The sequence below is a fragment of the Ornithorhynchus anatinus genome, chromosome 20, assembly GCF_004115215.2.
Source record: "Ornithorhynchus anatinus isolate Pmale09 chromosome 20, mOrnAna1.pri.v4, whole genome shotgun sequence".
Taxonomy (NCBI): Eukaryota; Metazoa; Chordata; class Mammalia; order Monotremata; family Ornithorhynchidae; genus Ornithorhynchus; species Ornithorhynchus anatinus.
The window spans coordinates 12,214,060-12,235,321 of NC_041747.1; the positions used below are offsets into that span (position 1 = coordinate 12,214,060).

At 44.8% G+C, this 21,262-nt stretch overlaps 1 protein-coding gene across 5 annotated transcripts in view; it reads right to left on the minus strand.

Annotated features, from left to right (window-relative positions):
- TFDP1 (transcription factor Dp-1) overlaps positions 1 to 21,262 on the minus strand; it is a 45,770-nt gene that overhangs the window by 3,085 nt on the left and 21,423 nt on the right. For 4 of the 5 annotated variants that reach the window (XM_029048297.2, XM_029048301.2, XM_029048299.2 and 1 more), the window contains 8 exons: positions 17,996 to 18,102; positions 13,588 to 13,709; positions 12,656 to 12,821; positions 11,437 to 11,583; positions 7,848 to 7,916; positions 3,563 to 3,714; positions 2,055 to 2,221; positions 348 to 426 (listed from right to left, as the gene is read on the minus strand). In XM_029048297.2, coding sequence (XP_028904130.1) covers positions 348 to 426; positions 2,055 to 2,221; positions 3,563 to 3,714; positions 7,848 to 7,916; positions 11,437 to 11,583; positions 12,656 to 12,821; positions 13,588 to 13,709; positions 17,996 to 18,102 — 1,009 coding nt within the window. The remainder of the gene's footprint in view (positions 1 to 347; positions 427 to 2,054; positions 2,222 to 3,562; positions 3,715 to 7,847; positions 7,917 to 11,436; positions 11,584 to 12,655; positions 12,822 to 13,587; positions 13,710 to 17,995; positions 18,103 to 21,262) is intronic. The other variant, XM_029048300.2, reaches the window with a different exon arrangement.

A 21,262-nucleotide genomic window follows, 5' to 3' on the forward strand; every position in this document is an offset into this window, starting at 1 on the left:
ATATCAGAAGTAGGCTAATGTTAAACTCCTTTAGAAAAGCCCAAGATTTTGACCTATGTTTGTCGTATCATGCTCTCACTAATCCCCCTCTCTCAGGATGTTTCCTAAACTTGAGGTGTTCCAACGGGTTTACAAAACAACTTCCTCCATAATGATTTTCATCTTGGCAAGTGAAAAGAATTAAGCTGGTAGAAAATATAGCAATTGAGAGGCAAATAACTGAGATGTTTACTAGACTGGCTTAACTGAAAGACACTTTCTACAGACCATCAATACTGAAATTATGAATTGCTCTTATGCATCACGTTATGTTGAAAACCATACACTTAGCTCTATATTTGTGTCACCTGGCAGAAAATCTTGTGCCATTTGAAGCTGAACCCGATGATGTGACATAGACACTGCTGATTGATCCCTGAGCCATTTCTGGAAAGATACAAAAATTACAGATTTTTGAAGCATATCCTAAAAATCAAAGCCATCAAAACAGGAAAATGCGGAAAGGGTCGAGAAACTTATAGAGGATAAGCCGGAGGAGAGAGTAAGTAACTGTCAAAATAGCATAAGAATTATACAGAAGATCACTCCATCTATTTGGATTAAAACAAAAATGTAGCTCAGAGCAAAACAAATTCGGGTTAAAATTTCAGGAGGGCAGACAGGACGAATGGTTTCTGAACAAAGTGACAGAATCTCCTTCTTTGAAGAATTTCAGAGATTCTTGGAACTGCTACTGTGAACCAACACCAACACAAGGCTAGGGCTATAAAATACCCTTGACACACCGTCATCTAATTTGTTGTAGATTCCCTTCTAGCCCAAAGACTCTCAAAGAGCCCATTCAATGTAATCTTTTAAAGCAGTATAGAATTTCTGACAAGGGACAAGCTGAAATCCATACACTTAAAATCGTTTATTATAACTCACAACACAGGGTAAAACTCCCAGCACAGCTCTGAGAGTGAAAAGAAGCACCTGAATACCTTCAAATCACATAATAAAGGAAAAGAAATCTACCTAATGTTTATGCTACAGTTCCAAATGGTGTAGTTTACTCTAGGAGAGGGACATTAGTCTATGACAGCATTGCTCAAGAAGCTAACAGAACTTGCAGACAGAAAATCATTCAAACGTAGCTGTTTTCTTTCTACCTGCTAGAGCTATTTGGCTACATCACCCAATATAGAGGACTTCAATTTTCCGACAGAAGAATCACCCAGAAGAGGAGCCCTTAAAGTTAGCGCACAGCTGTCTCTCGAGATCGTTGTGGGCAGGGAATGTGTCTGTTTATTGTTCTATTGTGCTCTCTCCAGGTCTTAGTACAGTGCTCTGCACACAGTAAGCCCTCAATAAATACGGATGAATGAATGAATCAATGAATGGGACAATTTGGATTGAGGAGCTTCCATGAGTGAGATGGGAGAAAAAGAAAAGATGGAAGTAAGTAAAAGCAGGAAGCAGTGTAGCCTAGGGTTAAAAAGAGTACCAGCCTGGAAGTCAGAGGACCTGATTCTAATTCCAGTTCTGCCACCGATCTGCTGGGTGCCCAAGGGCAAGTCATTTCACTTCTCCGGCCCCTCAGTTCCCTCATATGTAAAATGAGGATTAAATCCTATTCCCTTCTATTTAGACTGTTTATGTATTATTTCAATGCAAGAAAAAACCAGTAAATAAGGTGATGGGTTCCACCTCATTTTTAAAAGGAGGCAGCACGGTCTCGTGATAAGAGCATGGGCCCAGGAGTCAGAAAACCCAGGCTCTAACTCCAGCTCCACCTCTTCTCTGCTGTGTGACCTTAGGCAAGCCACTTCACTTCTCTGTGCCTCAGTTACTTTATCTGCAAAATGGAGTTTAAACATCTGTTCTCCCGCCTACTGAGTCCCATGTGGGACATGGACTGTGTCCAACCTGATTAGCTTGTATCTACCCCAATGCTTAGTACAGTCGCTGGCACGCAGTAAGTGCTTACCATCAGAAAAAGGAACAAAAAAAGAAGACTGGCTACCTTACAAGACAGTGTCAAGTGGTCATTATGTTACCTCATTTGGACTAACCTGTCACATAAGGTTCCAGAGCTTTAGGTACCAAACTCCTCGCGGTTTTTAGGTCCTCTGCAGAACAACTTCCAGATTCTAGCCCACAAGCCATTCCCATCCGCTTTAATACTTCTATATCATCGTGGATTTCAAATGTGTTGTCAAAGTTAAATAGATATTCAAATCTGCAAGGAGGAAAGCTCAATGTTAAGATTCTCCCCAGAACGCACACATTCTACGCCCCCAAACCCCATCCGCTTTAATACTTCTATATCGCCGGGGATTTCAAACGTGTTGTCAAAAAGTTAAATACTCAAATCTGCCGGGAGAAAAGTTCACGGTTAAGATTCTCCCCAAAATGTAAGCATTAGAGGCCCTGAAGTCCCAGCCTCTGGCCTGCCTTTGGGGGCCTGGCCCTCCTCCTAGACAGCTCGACTTCACCTCAGAATCTGGAGTTGGGTATCTCGAGGAGATTGTGAAAAATAGCAGGGCGGTAAAGAACCGGCGTGAACCAGGAAGACGGTCCCATGCGTTCTTAGAAAGCAGAGACATTGGGGCGGAGGCCCTGCTTCGGTCATGCTCTGCGGCAGTCCCTTCCCCTAGCCCAGCCCTATTCAAGAGATTTCTTATTGTCTTGGTCATTGAAAATGATCCGACTCTCACTTCCCAACGATAATCCTCGTTGTGGGCAGGGAATGTGTCTGTTCATTGTTATACTGTACTCTCTCCAGTGCTAAATATGACTGAATGAATAATCAAAGTACTTATTCCAAAGGATAGGAAAATCAGAACAGATATAAAATAATTTACAATCAATAATGCTATTGTAAATTACTGAATAAAAGCCAGGGATATTTTGCCTTAACCATGCCTTCTAGGGGATTTCTGCATTCATGGCCAACAATCTATCAGTGGTATTTATTGAGCACTTACTGGGTACCGGTGCACTTTGTTCTAAGCGCTTGGGAGAGTACAACACAACAGAGTTCGGTGACACATTCCCTGCCCACAACGAGTTTGCATCTAGACGGGGAGACGGACATTAACACCTGAAGCAGCATGGCCTATTGGAAAGAGCACCGACCTAGGAGTCAGAAGGACCTGGATTTTAATCTCTCCTCTGCCAAGACACCTGTCTGCTGTGTGACGCTCGACAAATGATTAAACTTCCCTGGGCCAAGGTTGCCTCAACTGTAAAATGGGGATTAAGACTGTGAGCCCCTTGAGCGGACATTTACTCATACTAATGTCTGTAATCTCACTGTGAGATTAGACTGCAATTTCACTGTGGGCAGGGAATGTGTCTGTTCATTTTTTTGGTACTCTCCCAAGAGCTTAGTACAGTGCTCTGCACACAGCAAGCACTCAATAAATAGCACTGAATGTATAAATGAATGAAGGACATGCATTGTCTCCAACCTGATTAGCTTGGATCTATCCCAGGACATAGTAAATGCTTGACAAATACCATAAAAAAACAAAAAAACTTGAACAAATGGAAAAATGTTTCCCCACAAACAACCTACTTGTCATTAGAAATACTGCAGTCGATGACCGTCTTCTTGCTGGTGTTCACAATTATAAAAGGGAGGTGGATAACAGAGTTGGAAGGCGGTGGCCGGCTTACTTGCTGCTCTGCCTGACGATTTCTCTCCACTAGGTTTTTGAAGGCAATTTGCTGAAACAGAAAAGAGCACTGTTACATTACCTCAGATAAACGCCTAACTCTTGGGAGTACCAATAAGGCCTTGTGTTTTCCCCGTGTCTTGGTTTTAGATAGCTCAAAGCACTTTCCATGTACCACTTCCCTGGAATAAACCATGATAGTCCTGGGAGGCAATTTGGAAAAAGGGACCCGATTTCAGCACCAGGAGGAGAGATTTTTGTGAAACACACCCAAATGCATAGAGCAAATTTGAAGGATTTCTAGTCCTGGTACACCAGGCTTCTGAGCCAGTTCTCTATGTCCACTGATATCCCACCAAATGCTTCAAATATACCCAAATACACCTTTTTTTAACGGTATTTGTTAAGTGCTTACTAAGTGCCAGGCCCTGTACTAAGCACTGGGGTAGATAAAAGCTTAATCAGGTTGGACAGTCCCTGTGCCACATGGGGCTCACAGTCTTAATCCCCATTTTACAGATGAGGGAACTGAGGCACAGGGAAGTTAAGTGATTTGCCCAAGATCACAAAGCAGACAAGTGGCAGGACTAGAACCCAGGTTTTTCTGACTCCCAGATCCAGGGCTCTATCCGCCAAGCTGTGCTGCTTCGTGCTTTAAACAAAACATAGACTCAACTCCTTAGAAGAGCTTCTGGGGCTCCAAGTTTATAAATACTTCATGGAAAGTCTCTTTGGTAGGCCTGGATAAATAAACACTAAGGGACTTTTAAAGGAGTTTTGTTTGGAGAAGTCAATTGCTCATTTAAAATGGCAGAGCTTGCCTGGCTGCTGTGGAAAAAGCAGGAAGAGAAGTGAAGGCCAAACTTTCCCATACAACCAAAATGCCAATCCTAACTCATTGTCCCTCACATCTCTGCAAGTGATAGGAGACATAGGTCTCTGGTTCAATAATGATAATGATAATGACAATGATAATAATAATATATTTGTTAAGTGTTTACTATGTGCTGGGGTGGCTATAAGCAAATCAGGCTGGATATAGTCCCTGTCCCACATGGGGCTCAATCTTAATCCCCATTTCCCAGATGAGGGAACTGAGGCCCAGAAAAGTTGAAGTGACCTGCCCAAGGGAATCCAGCAGATGGACAAGTGGCAGAGCTGGAATTAGAACCCAGGTCCTTCTGCCTCCCTGTCCCAGGCTCTATCCACTACACCATGTTGCTTCTCTGATGTCACAGCCAAGGGTGAGACTGCAAGGGTGAGAATCAGCAGAGTAATAGTATTCAAAATACTCTTTAACCGCTGGGAAAGAATACAGGTGAGAGTCCCTGTCCCTCAGAGGGCTCGCAACCTAAGAATATTAGCTGGGAAAAGGGGACTGGTGAGCAGCAAAGATAGAGCCCAAGCCTGGGAGTCAGAGGACATGGTTTCTCTAATCCCGGCTCCGCCACTTGCCTGCTGCTGTGTGACCTTGGGTGAGTCACTTCTCTTCACCGGGTCTCAGATCCCTCATCTGTAAAACGGGGTCAAAGACCGTGAACCCCACGTGGGACACAGACTGTGTCCAACCCGATTAGCTTGCGTCTACCCCAGCGCTTAGTACAGTGCAGGGCCCATAGAAAGCACTTAACAAACACCAAGTTAAGGACAATTACAAAAATAAAAGGAAAAAAGCAGTAGGGTTCAGTGGCTAGAGGAGCCCAAGCACTTAGGAAATCAAAGTGGTAGGAGGTCCACCACAAAAAATGTACCTGGACTGGAGAAATCTCCAAGCAAGGAGAACCCAAGAATCCACCACTTTAAACCTGGGTTCTGATGCCGGCTCTACCACTCACCTACCGTGTGACCTGGGGGAAATCACTTCATTTCTCTGAGCCTCAGTTTCCTGGTCTGTGAAATGGGAATTCAATACCCGGCACATAGTAAGTACTTAAAAATACCACGATGATGACTCAACACGGATCAGCACATGCTTTTCCTCACTATAGTCAACACCCAGGAGCCACTCCAGGATCTCAAAGATGCTAAGTCAACAACATCTTCAAGAAGAAAAGTAAAAAACCCAACTGCAACAATTACTGAGAACGTGACTACTGACCCTGCGGTATAGTACTGCTCCCAAGCGCTTAGTACACTGCCCTGGACAAAGTAAGTGATTGATAAACCTCACTGATGATGAGGATCAAGGCAACTCACTACTGCCAAGATCCTACCTTCCTGGACCGGCTACACAAGAACAAAATATTCCCACACACTCTAGGACCCATCAAATAATTGGTAGTATTTATTAAGCACTTACCGCGTGCAGAGCATTGTATTAGGTGGTTGGGAGTGTCCACAAGAACGACAGAACTGACATGTTCCTTGCCCACAACCAGTTTATGGTCTAGAGGGGGAGTCAGACATTAATGATACGATAAAGTGATTTATAATATATCACAATGTGACTTTGGATCAGTGTGGTACTGCAGATGTGATTTTTGCAGCATGTCAGACATCAGGTATGTGCCGGATCGATACCATGACCTGCATACAGATTAAGACTCCAGAAGCCCTTGATCTTTTTGTAGACCTGGCCCCAGAAACTGACCCGGAGGTTTGGCTGACCGCAGAACTTTCTTAAGATTATGAGATGGCTTCCTGGGGTGGGACGGGGCGGAGGGGAGGAGCACTGTATCCCTCGAGACTGGAAGCTCCTGTGGGCAGAGAACATGTCTGCCAACTCTGTTGGACTGGACTGTCCCAACCGCTTAGTACAGTGCTCTCTGCACTCAGTAAGCACTGAATAAACAAATGGAAACGCCTATCACTTTTAAAGTACTCGATCATCTTGCCCCCTTCCTCCCTCACCTCCCTGATTTCCTCCTACAGCCCAGCTCACACACTTGTGCTCCTCTAATGCCAACCTACTCCCTGTACTTCGATCTGGTATGTCTCGCCGCCGACCCCTTACCCATGTCCTGCTTCTGGCCTAGAACGCCCTCTCTGTTTCACACCCGACAGAGGATCACTCTCCCTTTCAAAGCCTTACTAAAAACACATCTCCTCCAACAGGCCTTCCCCGACTAAGCCCTCATTTCCCATTCCCTTCTGTGATGTCCTTGTGCTTGGATCTGCACCTTTCATTCACCCCTACAGCAGTTTACATATCTGCCTCCGTTTCCTTATCGATAAAATGGGGATTCAATAGCTGATCTCCCTCCTCCTTAGACTGTGGAATGACGTCCAGAGAAGTTGAGTGACTTGCCTGATTAAGGTCACCCGTGGGGCCACAACCAGACCCTGAGTTTAATTCGCGATCCCCTGCTCTTTCCACCAGACCACAGATCGTAAGGCCCATGAGGGACAGGGACCGTGGCCAATTCCCACCTAAATGGTCCAGTGGAGAGAGCCCGGGCCTGTCAATCAAAAGGACCTGGTTTCTAGTCCCAGCTCTGCCACTTGTCTGCTGTTTGACCTTGGGCAAGTCACTTCACTTCTCTGGGCTTCAGTTACCTCACCTATAAAATGGGAATTAAGACTGTTAGCCCCATGTGGGACAGAGACCGTGTCCAACCTCATTAAGCTTATATCTTTCCCAGTGCTTAGAACACACAGTAAGCGCTTAACAAATATCGTCACTACTATTCTCACTGCTGTTATTCTCTCTCAGTGCTTAGTACAGTTTTCTGCACAATGAGGACCTAATAAACACTACCACTGCACCCAGAGTGTTACGTATCGGACTCACTTCCCCCCGACCCACTCAACGCTACCTCGAGCAAAATCGTACTCGCGAAATAACCTTGAGAACCCAGGAGCCTTCGCACCTGAGCTTTCTATTTCGAAGAACTGAGCAAAGATTACACCGACGAGAGGCCGGCAGTCCCAACGTCGATGCCGAGCGTGGCTGCTGGAAGCGTTGCTTGACCACGACCACATCGCTCCTCTCCACAACCCCCTGCTGCTTCCTGTGCCTCTCCGCATCAAACAGAAACACTCCACCATCAGTTTCAAGGCTTCCCTCCACCTGACCGTGCCGGACCCATCTGCTCTCTTCAGCCGCTATTCCCCAGGACCTGAACCTATTATGATTTCAGGTTTTTCAAGACATCACTTGTAAACACAGGGATTTTGATGCACTAGCAAAGAGGAGAAGGAAAGACAAAAATTACCTTGCCCCCACAGAGAGAAGCACTTTATTACCTGGAGAATAAGTTCTTGAAGTTGAGACTGTTTTTGCTTTATTCTTTCAAGTCTTCGCTGTCTCTCTACCTTCAGAAATAAGCCACACACAGAGAAAAATACTCAGAGAAATCTGTTTAGGTAAAATAATAAATCTATGCCAATTCCAACTTGGAACATTCCAAAAAAAAATCGTAACATTTCCCCTTATTTTTAGATCTACACAATGTTCTTGAGCTACTGCTTCCAATTTCTTTTTTTTTGGCGGGGGGGCACGATACACATAAAATTGGAATCCATAACTTGACTTAATACTTTTAAAGTGACAGATAAACAGAAAGCCTGATCAAACTGAACCAAAGCAGTTCAAAGCCCACAAACATTACTTCCTTTCATTCTCAGCTCATATTAAGAAGTTTTCCTGTTAGGACTTCCCTTTTATTAAAAGGTCAGGTGAGGTAAATACAAACGCTACCAATAATAGCATTGAGGATTTCAAATAGCAACTTGAAAGTCATTTTTCAGTGCCCAAGATTTACTTCAATCCTGAAGATCTAAACTAAGAGTATTTCTGTTAAAAGTTACACCACAAAAGAGGATTCCAAATTCAAGTTTTTATTTAACGCACATGAACTTTATTACTACTGCACGTTCCCCCGAGCCCTGTGACTGGTTTGGCAGGAAGGACCCAGCACTGGAAATGAGAAATTGGGCCCTTGACTTGTATCGTACCCCACGAATTACACAGGGCCGGGTAAACTCGTTGTGGGTAGGGAATGTGTCTGTTTATTGTTAGACGGTACTCTCCCAAGCACTTAGTATAGTGTTCTACGCACAGTAAATGCTCAATAAATATGATGGAATGATTGGGCACAGGGCCGGGGTCAACTTGGCCATAAATGAGCTACGATGTTTGCAGCTGTGCTGTTCCTCCGCCCACCCACCCACTCTGAATTTTGGGCCCGGGCAGAAGGGCCAAAGCAGCAGCAAGGTCTAGTGTTAAGTCCCTGGGCCTCGGTGGTCAGAGGACCTGGGTTCTAACCCTGGCTCTGCCACCTGCCTGCTACGAGGCCTTGGGCATGTCATTTTGCTGGGGATCAGTTTCCCCGACTGTACAATGGGGATTAAATCCTACTTCCTCCTACTTAGACTGAGCACCCCGTGCGGGACAGGATAACCAATCTGTTATCTACCCCAGTGATTGGAACAAGGCCTGACAAATAGCACTGAACCAATCGGGGAAGCAGCATGGCTCAGTGGAAAAGAGACTGGGCTTCGGAGTCAGAGGTCATGAGTTCGACCCCCTGCTCTGCCACTTGTCAGCTGTGTGACTGTGGGCAAGTCACTTCACTTCTCTGTGCCTCAGTTCCCTCATCTGTAAAATGGGGATTAACTGTGAGCCTCACGTGGGACAACCTGATTACCCTGTATCTCCCCCAGCGCTTAGAACAGTGCTCGGCACATAGTAAGCGCTTAACAAATACCAACATTATTAAATATCATAAAAACAAAACTCATTGTGGGCAGGGAATGTGTCCATTTATTGTTATACTGTCATCTCCCAAGTGCTTAGTACAGTGCTCTGCACACAGTAAGCGCTCAATAAATACCACTGAATGTATGAATGAAAACCACAAAATCTTTGCAGGAATTATAGGATATTGGTGGCACTGTGCACACCAGTACTGTTGTGATCCACTCCTTCAAGCGGGTTCTGCAATCCCAAACCTAAGAGACTCAACCACCATTCCACCTATCTTTCCTGTCCAGACTGTAAGCTCGTCGTGGGCAGGGAACCCGTCTCCCAACTCTGTGGCACTGTATTCTCCCAAGAGTTTAGTATGGTGCTCCACACGCAACAAGCGCTCAATAAATCCCATTGATGATAAATAATGATGATGAAGGTGTTTGTTCAGAGTTTACTATGTGTCAAGCAGTGTTCTAAGCTCTGTGATAGATATAAGGTGATCAGGTGGGATACAGTCCCTGGGTCGACATGGGGCTCACGGTCTTAATCCCCATTCTACAGATGAGGTAGCTAAGGCCCAGAGAAGTGATTTGTCCAAGGTCACAGAGCAGACAAGTGGCACGACCGGGATTAGAACCCAGATCCTTCTGATTCCCAGGCCCGGGCTCTATCCACTAGGCCATGCTGCTTCTCATGATGATAAGTGATGATTCCCCAGGAGACTCCAGGTTCCCCAAGCATCCAATACTGGCCACTCCTTGTACAGGAAATGCTCAACAAAGACCACATACATATAAGTAGCTATGGGAGTGGGCACTATGAAGTGGCAAACGTTTCAATCACTCAACCAATGGTATTTATCAAGTGCTTATTGTGTGCAGAACACTGACTAGGGTTGGGAGAGTACAACAGAGTAGACACAATTTATCAGCTCTTCTTCAAGGTCACGGCAATGAACACGAGGCTGATCTCAACAGACATCACAGCCTGTAATAAAATGCTGTGAACTGCATTTGGTATCTTCTCTTCACTCTTAGTCTCCTACAACTTAATCCAATTTAAGCCCAGACAGCTTCTAGGCCCTATTTTAGAGCTGCTTGAAACAAAGACTATTTTTCTGTTTTATGGTATTTGTTCGGCGCTTACAATGCGTCAAGCACTGTTTCAAATGCTGGCGTAGATACAAGTCGATCCAGGCCGGACCCAATCCCTGACCCACACGGGATTCACTGTCTAAGTACGATGGAGGACAGGTACTCGATCCCCATTTCTAAACTGAGGCACAGGTAAGTTAGATGACTTGCCCACGGTCATGCAGTAGGCAAATGGTGGAGCTGGGGCTGGGACCCAGGTCCTCCAGCTCCCAGGTCAGAGCTTCATCCACTAGGCCATGCTGTTTCCCTGCTTCCCCACTTAACTAATTTATTTAAACTACACCTTTTGGTACCCTTCTCAGGGTCACATTTGAAGAGTCTCCAGTCCTCTACCAGTCTCGACTACAGGAGGCAGAGTCAAGCAGAGGTCTACCCATTCCATTCCTAGCTTGGCCAGTGGCTAGCGAGTGGAAGGCCATCTGCTACGGGTCAAAACTCGCCTGGGCTGGGCAGCAGTGGCATGGGAGAGAGTCGAGGGCAGAGATTCGTTTACTCCGCGGAAGGAGGCAATGGCGAATCACTTCCATATTTTGATCAAGAAAACACTATGGTACCAGAACAACTGCAGATGGAAGTGGGGTGTTTTGGGAGAGATGTGTCCATGGCGTCACTATGGGCTGGACATGTCTCGACAGCATAAAACAAAAACAATACATCTTCAGGTACTAATGTCACTGCACCTTAATGAGATTTGGGGTTTCTTTCTCTTTTTTTTTTTTAAGCACTTCCAGCTTCCAAGAAAAAGTTAGTTTTGACAAGCAAAACTGTTCCACGGAATATCACCAATTCAAAACCTTCAAACTAAATGATTTGCAATAATTCTGAAAAGTTGGGCTTTTGTCATTAATTGGAAATGTGGACTATTGTTCCTTTCACCCTTCAAATGAAGTGGGGGGGAGATTTTTTTGAACCCTAGCTGAACACCTCCTAAACTTAAAAGCAACTCTTCCAATTTGAACAGAAAACTCTCCACCAGAATGCAACATACCTCTAAATTCTGACATTCCTGAGCCGAGTTGGTGGGTAGACCAATCCATTTGATTTCCTTCTTCTCCTTAGAGATAATATTCATGGCCATTAGGACATTTAAGGCATCATAGACACGTCGTCTTATATTCTTCTGGTCATAGGCCTGCTGAAGACGGTGTGCATTAATAAAAACAATACAATGAAAACCTCACACACCTGTGATAATGTTTTGACCGCCCAATTCCAAACCTGACAGAACTCAAGTGGACAGTGAACTCTTTTCATTTTAGAGACCCAAGCCTTGTTCTGAAGCAATACACTCAAAGATTCAGATTAACCCCCAACCGACAAGGAGGCTCAAATCCCTGAAAGGCTGGAGCTGGAGAACAAACAGAGGGATAAAAGAAAGCTTGCGAACCAAGGTAGACTGGAATGGATGGGGCCAAACCCAAGAGGGGATCTGACCGAAGCTGACAAAAATTATGAGAGACGTAGGCGAGGCGTACGAGAAACTAGCCCATCACATCTCACGACACGAGGATTAGGGCTCGTATGACTAAGACCAAAAGGTAGTGGGTTCAAAATAAAAAAGGGGAAATCCTTCTTCACACATTACGGGTGACCGTGTAGAATTCACTAAGAAGGCAAGTTTGAGGGCTTACACAAATTCACGGCTGAGAGATCTTGGAGGATGTGTCTCTAACCAACGGAGGGTCAGGCTGAAAACCATCATAAATGTTCCACCAGTGACACCCTCTAAACAGCGGATACAGAACTAAATGGATCACTGAGAAGCAGGTTGGTTCAGGGGATAGAGTGTGGCCCCAGGCATCAGAAGGACCGGGTTCTAAACCTGGTTCCACGTCTGCTGTGTGAACTTGGGCAAGTCACTTCACATCTCTGGGCCTCAGTTCCCTCATCTGTAAAAATGGGGATTAAGAGTGTGAGCCCCATGAGGGACACAGATTGTGTCCAACTGACTTGTATTCTATTCCAGTGTTTACAACAGTGCTACAGTGCCTGGTACAAGGTAGGCTCTTTCGAGGTCACTCAATAAGCCGCAGGGAGCAACGAGCGATGGATCTATTGAGGGATCACTTTATAGGAGGGTTCAAAGGAGTAGGCAGACGTGATCGCATACGACGCTGGACCCCAGAACACTATGAACCACCGCCCTTCAAAAGCGAAAGAGTCTCTCGGGTCTCTCGACCGCATTTACGCTCCCACGGTCTTCTTACTGATTCATTTGGTAAAATGTGGTTATCCGCGGCACTGAACTCTGCGACCAACTCATCTGCCACTTCGTTGTATGACGTGGTTCCTTTCCTCTGCACCTTCTCGCAAACTTTCATAGAGAAATGCCTCAGGCCCTTGCCATTCTTCTCTCCTTTCCTATTGCGCTTCCTTGAAGACACAACGCACGGAAACAAATGGACGTTAATACCGTCTTGCGTCAACCTCGATCTACAATGTTCTTAGCCCCGAATTTAATTGCTGCACCTCACTGGCCCTTTACCACTGGAGTGGAAAGCACGGGGTACGGCCAGGAACTTAACTGAATTCCATGATTTTTGAGGAGCACAAATACCATCCCACCACCACTGTTCTACAATGTAGGATGGCATCCTTGCAGCCCCCTGCATTAAAGAAAACTCACGCTAGAGTCTTCTCCCAAGGCCTGACAAGTATGCACATGTACCAAACTGTTTCTCCAGACACCATATCGTATCCCGTACCTGGATAAACGAGCATTATAGGAAGAACGAACCCTAACCCTGCCATCTGTTTCTACCCAAACTGCATTCTGGCAGAACTAAATATACGTTACAGTAGACGTACATTTCTTTAAATGTGGAATTTCTTTCGTGAGAAGCGGTATGGCCAAGTGGAAAAGGCCCGGGGCTGGGAGTCAGAGGACCTGGGTTCTAATCCCGGGATCCACCACTTGTCTGCTGTGTGACCTTGGGCAAGTCTCTTCACTTCTCCGGGCCTCAGTTACCACCGCTGTCAAATGGGGAATAAGACGGAGCCCCATGTGGGACACGGACTGGATCCAAACTGATCATCCTGTATCCGCTCCAGCACTTAGTACAGTGCCTGGCACATAGAAAGTGCTTAACAAATACCACTAGCAGGGACAGGAAATGATCTGAGAGAAATATTTACTCACCCAGCAGACCAAGGTGAGGAATCTGATGCTTGGTTCTGTGATACAAAATGTGTGTTAGGTGTATGTGGACTTCCTACTAGGATAGTATTTGGTGCTGAAGGTCTCTGTGGTGTGCCAATTACCTACAGTTAAAAAAAAAAATTCAGAATACAATTTAAAAAAATAAAAAACAAAAACCAGATTCCCCCCACAGCAGTGGCTCTTTATTAGTTGCTAATTCTCTAGAGTCTTTCTTCTATTGATTCTCCGAAGAAAAGCACCCCCTTCCGAAATGGATCAGTGTCATCTGCCGAGGCGCAACTTCTAGAGCCTTCCTTTTCATACCAAGATCAACCTGCCGTGCCTTTCTGGTTTAAACGGTCAGCCTCCTTTCCCCAAAACCCCAAACAATCCAGAAACAGTCACATGATATTAGCTGCCGGTGAATAATAAGGTCGATTAAGATAGGAGAAAAGAGGCAGAGGTCATTCAGTGGGAGTTCTACGGATCACAAAATCTTCTGGAGAAGTTAGCTGACGCAACTGTGTGTGTTTACACACAATCTCAATTATTCACACTCCCTCTGATAGTAAGAGTGCCCAATCTGGACTATGGTTTAGCGGTTCGATATTTACAGTGCCTGACTAGCAACAGGCCTTGAAAATCCCATGCAGTGAAGGTTATAGCTGCCATAAACCTAAACATGCGACTTCCAGCTAGACCATTCCAAAAATATCTTGGTGAATATTTAGAGCCTTGCTTAATACCTCTCAACTGGACTTTGTGTAGGTCTAAAAAAAAAAACACAAATTATTCAAGTTCACCACAAGCCAGAAAAACCTAAAACAGCCATAACATCCCAAATGGAAGAAATCCTTTCAACAGATCCACTAAAGATAATATCCTGAGTTATTTTAAGCCCGTTATCCTTTTGTTCTCCTCCTTAAAGGGATAAATGCACTACTTACTTTGACCCTATTAGTTGCTGACAGCTTTTTTTTTATTATTATCTTCTTTAAGTCCAGGTGACCTTTTTCAATGTCAATAGTTGGCACAAAGTTATAATCCGTGAAAAGAAAACCTGTTTCCAGGGGAAAGTCTTTTGGATGTTAAAGGATTAATTCAGAGTAACCTACCTAATTCCAGGTGTGAGCGCTTTTCGAAATTGAATGGCATTATTTATTTCATCAAATTAATCACAGATTGAACTGCGGGCCCAGATGCAACTTGGCAAATTGCGCAGAGATAGACTACAAGCCACAAATGGAGCCCAAGACAGATTCGTGGAGGAAATTAATAAGTAGCTGGGTTTCGAGGATTAAGAAAAATGAATTGGCTTTAATTCCCAAGACCATGTTTTGAGTTTAGAGGGAATAATGTTTTTTTCTACAACCGTGTTTTCCTTTAACTCATATGGCTCGATCTGCTCTTCCCGATTCTATGTTAAAAAGCCAACTATGACAGGCAAGAGAAAAACCAACAAATGTGCCTGTTTTATGTGATATCCATACATTTCCGCAATGCCGGGAATAATCGCTATGGGGACACAGTGAAGGACAACGATTAAGTCAAGAACCCAACTTGACTGTGGAGCACCACAGGGCTTAACTTCTATCGGGAGAAGTGTTGGAGGTGCTGAAAACTGGCATCCTGGTACCTTTCCCAAGAACCTCTCAGAGGCTTGAGAGAAGACAGATGAGAAGCCGCAGGGGGCTCTACCTCATGTAGTCATACAGGCCAAAGCGGTGTGGCCTAGTGGAAAGAGACCAGACCTGGCAGTCAGAGGACCTGGGTTCTAATCCCAGGTCTGCCATTTGTCTGCTGGGTGACTCTGGGCAAGTCACTTCACTTCTCTGGGCCTCAGTTTCCTCATCTGTAAAATGGAGATTCCTATTTACACTGTGAGCCCCATCTGGGACAAGGATTGGGCCCAGCCTGATTAACCTGTCTCTACCTCAGCGCTTGGCAGTGTTTGGCGCAAAGAAAGCACTTTAGTGTCATTACCAAACAAAAACACAAAAAAGCTTATGGTCAAGAGGACTCCACCGGCATCCTAAAATTACCAGGAGCTAGAAGAAGAACCGACAAAAAAGGGGATGGGGAGAGATGAGGCAGGTGAGTGTTTTGGTCCTAGAATACCTATTATATCGCACAGATTTAAGGAGCCCCAGGGTAGGTCTGAAAAGAACAGATGCAGTGGGAGAGGATGTAAGGGGAGATGAGAGTCAAGCAGAGCACAAGTGGGTGGTGCTTTGTTTCAAAAGGGGGGAAATCATGAGAACCACACAGAGAACCCAGACCAAAAAAAACCTAAGACATCATCATAGCCGAAGTTGAACAGGGCTCAACAAATGCTGGCTACACTAACCTGCCAAAATACAACCAATCGGATACTCTCGGCCTTAGCCCGTGGGAGGGGCTTTTGGTTTAATTGTTGGTTTGATATCTTTACTCAAGATCTCTTGGCCTTCCGCTGCTGAGTTTGCGAGATATATTCAGAAATAGCTGCTGGCCGATCTTGATTTCTCATTCGCTGCTGAAGAGCAGGAGAGAGCATCTGTTCGGCCCTGGTGGCAATAGGATGGTACCTTCTAGGGGAAAATTAGGGCAGCAGCATGGTCTAATGGAAAGTGCACGAGCCTGGGTGCCAGAGGACATGGGTTCTGACCCCGGCCCTGCCATACGTCTGCTGTGTGACCTCGAGCACGTCACTTCACTTCTCTGGGCTTCAGCTACTTCATCTGTAAAATGGGGATTAAGACTGTGAGCCCCATATGGGTCATGGACTATGTCCAAACTGATTATCTTGTATCTATACCAACACTAGGAACAGTGCTTGGCACAAAGTAAGTGCTTAACGAACACCATCATTATTATTAATATTATTAAGCGGATGGATGACTTGGCATTTAGAGATGGCCGGGGGGGGAGAAACAAACAAGACTTGATGGGAACTGGAATATGTCAAAATTAAAGAAGGAGCAAAACAAGTGAAACACCACAAAAACCAACTCATTTATGGTTCTTCCCATTTCACCTACAATTAATCCTTATAGCTTTCTACACTGTATGTTGTAGGCAGGGCAAAGGTCTACCAACTCTGTTATACTGTCCACTCCCAAGCGCTTAATACAGTGTTCTGCACATAATAAGGGCTGAATAAATATCACTGATTGACTGATTCAGTCCTCCCCCCATCAAAATCCATCCCTCTAGGCTGTGAACTCATTATGGGCAGGGAAGGTGTCCGCTAATCCTGCAGTAAGGCGTAGTGGAAAGAGCATGGGTCTGGGAGTCAGAAGGTCATGGGTTCTAATCCTGGCTCCACCATGTGTCTATGTGACTCTGGCCAAGCCGCTTCACCTCTCTGTGCCTCGGTTACCTCATCTTTAAAATGGGGATTGAGACTGCAAGTCCCATGAGGGACAGGGACTGTGTCCAACTCAAGTTGCTTGTAACCACCCCAGTGATTAGTACAGTGCCTGACACCAATTCTCTGCTCTGTGAGCCACAGTTCACAGATTTCCCCTAGATTGGCAATACCCTGCTGCTTCCACTTAGACCGCATGCGTCCCTCTACTAAAAACCCAATTCCTGCAAGAAGCCTTCTCAGATACAGCTCTCTCAATACCCTGGTCACACTCCTGCCTGTTCAAAAATTTCAGCCTTTCTTTCCAAGCTCTTGTGTGCCGAATACACATCGTGGCTACGGCTGGAGTTTGCTGCATGCCTATGATCTGCACTCTTGGGGTCTGGGACCCGTGTATTTTAGCTATGTGAATGTTGCTACTTTATGTTTATGTCTCTCACACTAAAATGTAAACTTCTTCAAAGGTCTCCCACTCCTTTTTTACTTCATCTCAGCACAGTGTTCTGTGCAAAATACCTGTACTGTTGTTGATAAAGGTCACCCTGGATAGAAAAAGTATGAGTTATCCTCTTGATTTTCTAGATTGTAAGCACCTAAGAATCAAGGACCACACCTTTGAAATCTTTCCTACCTTACGAGGCACATTATAGATAATCAACATATTGATCAATCCACAACCGAGACATTATCAAAAAGGGAAAAAAAATGTGGAACTGGACAGTGTTAGCAATGAAAAGCGCTGAACAGCCTAGGGCTGACAGTTGAATACATGAAAATGCACGACATCTCTTGGGAGAGGGTATAGAGGGAAGTCAAAAGAACAACAGCAACAACTCCCTTCCTTAGGAAACAACATCGATGGAGCTCCAGCTTTGGGGAACGACCTGAATGACGATGCTATCACCAAGCTAAAAGGGGGTGTGAAATCCGGGGCGGATGGTTCCGGGCACCCCACAAGTTGACAAGGAGGGGCGCGGATGCATTCCGATCTCCATCAATTGATAAGCGTCCCATGTCGAACCCGATCCATTTTTCCCTTTCCACCCAAAACCTTCTTACCACTTGTTGTGCAATGTTGACGTTAGACTGTCCAAATGTTTTTGGCAAGAGTTGTTTCCCAAGGGTGTTTACTGAAGAAGGATGAACCGCTACTAATGACACAACCCCTACGACAGAAAGAGGGACAACTTTTCAGTGCGGAGTTAGCTTTCTTATGGCAGAGTCGACCGAACGAGTGAGCGGGGGGACAGCGTCTTGGCCAAAGTTGAGTGGTAAAACGACTGTTATATGCAAAATGCAGCTGAGGAACAAAATGTCTATTACAGTGACGGCACCGATCTCTAAGGGGATTCTGACCACCCAGAATGGCCTATAGCCCACTCAAGGCAAGGAGGGAAGAAGGATGGCCCAGAGACACACTGTGGGGGTACTGCCAGCTCCCCCAAGCTCCTTGAAAATATCTTGCCCCTGCAGCCTCCATAGCCACAAAGACACGGTTCCCGCGGTCGCTCCTGGCCGTGGTTCTGACACTCTGGAAATTCCCCAAACCACCCGGACCACGACCCACCCCCTCTGGCTACCTCTCCCCACCGTGGCTCCTGCCCCTGCCCACACCATTTCCTAGATCACTGTCTGCTGTGCTTCACTTCTCTGGGCCTAAGTTAGTAATAATAATAATAACGATGGTATTTGACTGTGAGACCAATGTGGAACAGGGACTGTATCCAACCCCATTTGCTTGGATCCACTCCAGCGCTTAGTACAGTGTCTGGCACATAGTAAGTGCTTAACAAATACCAGAATTATTATAATTATTTTTAGCAAGGTGAGGCAATCGATTCCAATCTTCTTAGCATCCTTCCTCCCCTACTCTCCTCCTCTAGACTGTAAGCTCATTGTGGGCAGGGGAATGTGTCTGTTTATTGTTATACCGCATTCTCTGAAGCGCGTAGTACAGTGCACTGTACACTTCAGCACTTTCAAGCCACCTGATCGTTTGGGTCCTCACAATGCTGCGTACCACTTATGTATATATCTACACGCTTTAAAATATCTTCGAGTATGACTCCCCTGCTAAAATGTAGGTTCTTGAAGGCAGAGATTGTGCCTGCTAATTCTACCGACCTCTTCCAAGGGCTCAGGACAGTTCTGTGCACACAGCAGTTGCTCAATAAATTCTACTGATTCAAGTCGGTTCCTTTTTTGACAGCCAGCAAAAATACAAACACCTTCAGGTTACCCTGGCTGTTGTAATGGCCTCCAAAATGCAGAACACACACATGCAGTTGACAGCCAGCCAACTAAGAGACAGGAGTGTTTCGAAAGATAAGACGTTTGAGAAAAGCTAAGTCAGCCATGGAACAAGTTTGAATTCAGTTCTTTACAGTCAACTGCTCTACAGGAGATATTTAGTTTACATTCCAGGTAAACCAAACAGTTTACCATAAAGCAGGGGGTGTCTGTTGACTTTAAAGCACTCAATCACCTGGTCCCCTCCTTCCTCAACTCACTGCTCTCCTACGACAACCCAGCCCGCACACTTCGCTCCTCTAATGCCAGTCTGTACTTCGATCTCATCTATCTTGCCACCAACCTCTCGCTCCCATCCTCCCTTTGGCCTGGATACTCACCCACTTCATATGTCATTTACAGTGACTCTCCCCCAATTCAAAGCCTTACTGAAGGCACATCTCCTCCAAGAGGCCTTCCCTGACTAAGCCCTCTCTTTTCTTCCACTCCCTTCTGTGTCACCCTGACTTGTTCCTTTATTCATCCCCCCTCCAAGCCCCACAGCACTTATGTCTATATCTGTGAATTTATTTATTTTTATTAATGTCTGTTTCCCCCTCTAGACTGTAAGCCTGTTGTGGGCAGGGAATGTGTGTGCTATACTGTACTCTCCCAAGTGCTTAGTATAGTGCTCTGCACACAATAAGCACTCAATAAATTCAACTGATTGATTGGCTTACACAAGGAAAATGAAAACTAATAGCTCAGTGTTTCAGTGAACTATAAACAAAATAGTAGGCTCTACAAGAGATTAGTTTTTTTCTTTCATTTCTCTCTGACCTTTCGGTGCATAAATGGACTTCTGATTAACAACAGCATATAGCTGTTGGAGGCGATTTATTAAAATCTCCAGGACAGTGACGATGAATATGAAAATTAGTCCCAGCCAGCTTAAAGGGCAGCCAGGGTAAGGTTGTTTTTCTTCCACCTCCAGGAAACTCTGTTGAGAGGTAAGTTCGTTGTGGGCTAGGAATGTGTCCGTCTCCCAAGTGCTTAGTACAGTGCTTATTATAAGTTTTTCAGTAAATACAATTGACTGACTAACCCTCCATGAAGGACCCCAGCATCCACCACAGATGGAAGTTAAAAAATAAATAAATAAAATAAAATAAATAAATAAAACTTTCCTCTGATTTGGGCTTCAGTTCAAATGACCTTTCTCCCCATCCCTCCAAATTTGCTGTGTCCTCTGGTTCTCAGTTGACTACAGAAGGTAAAACTTCCCAAAAGAGTCCCTTTTTTGCCAAAAGCAGGAATGGAAATATGAGACCCACCAGAAGAATGCATCAAGAATCAAAACTGATTGATTCAAACCAATCTATTTGGTGCCACAGGGAAACTCTTCCCACAGGATATACTTACATTTCAGAGAAACTTACATTGCTTCAGCTTCTCCATTCTGGAGGAAAGAGGTCCAACACTGAGTAAGGATCTGTGCCTATGATTTTTTGGATATAAGCTCCTCCTCTAGACTGTAAAGTCCAGGTGTCAGGGAATGTGTCTACCAACTCTGTTATACTGTCTTCTCCCCAGGGCTTAATACAGTGCTTTGCGCTCAGTGGGAACTCTGAATATCACTGATTGACTGGAAAATAATGACTGGGTGTTCAGTGACAATAGATAAGAAGTAGGTTTTGGAGGCTGTGGATTTGCAGAAAATATATTTCCTGTCCCTGAATCTTAATCAGGCAAGACAATAGTACATTTCCTAACTACCTTAAATAAGCCGGCATCACAGAAATGGAAAAGTATTCTCCAAATCGAAGGCTGTTGCAAAATGACAGCTCTTAATTTTTTCCAAGTAAATTAGAAATCAGGAACATGCTTATTTTGACAAAATATGATTATTAACTAAATGTTCATTAATCTGTTTTAAGATGAAGATAGATCATTTCTCTGAAATTTCCAACATTAATAATGAAAAAATTGCCAGTGAAATCAGATCCAACAGTTCACTCCATTTCTGAATGGTAAATTTCCATCTCTACAACAGTATGAAACTGCACACACTACATACAGAACTTCATAACAGATATA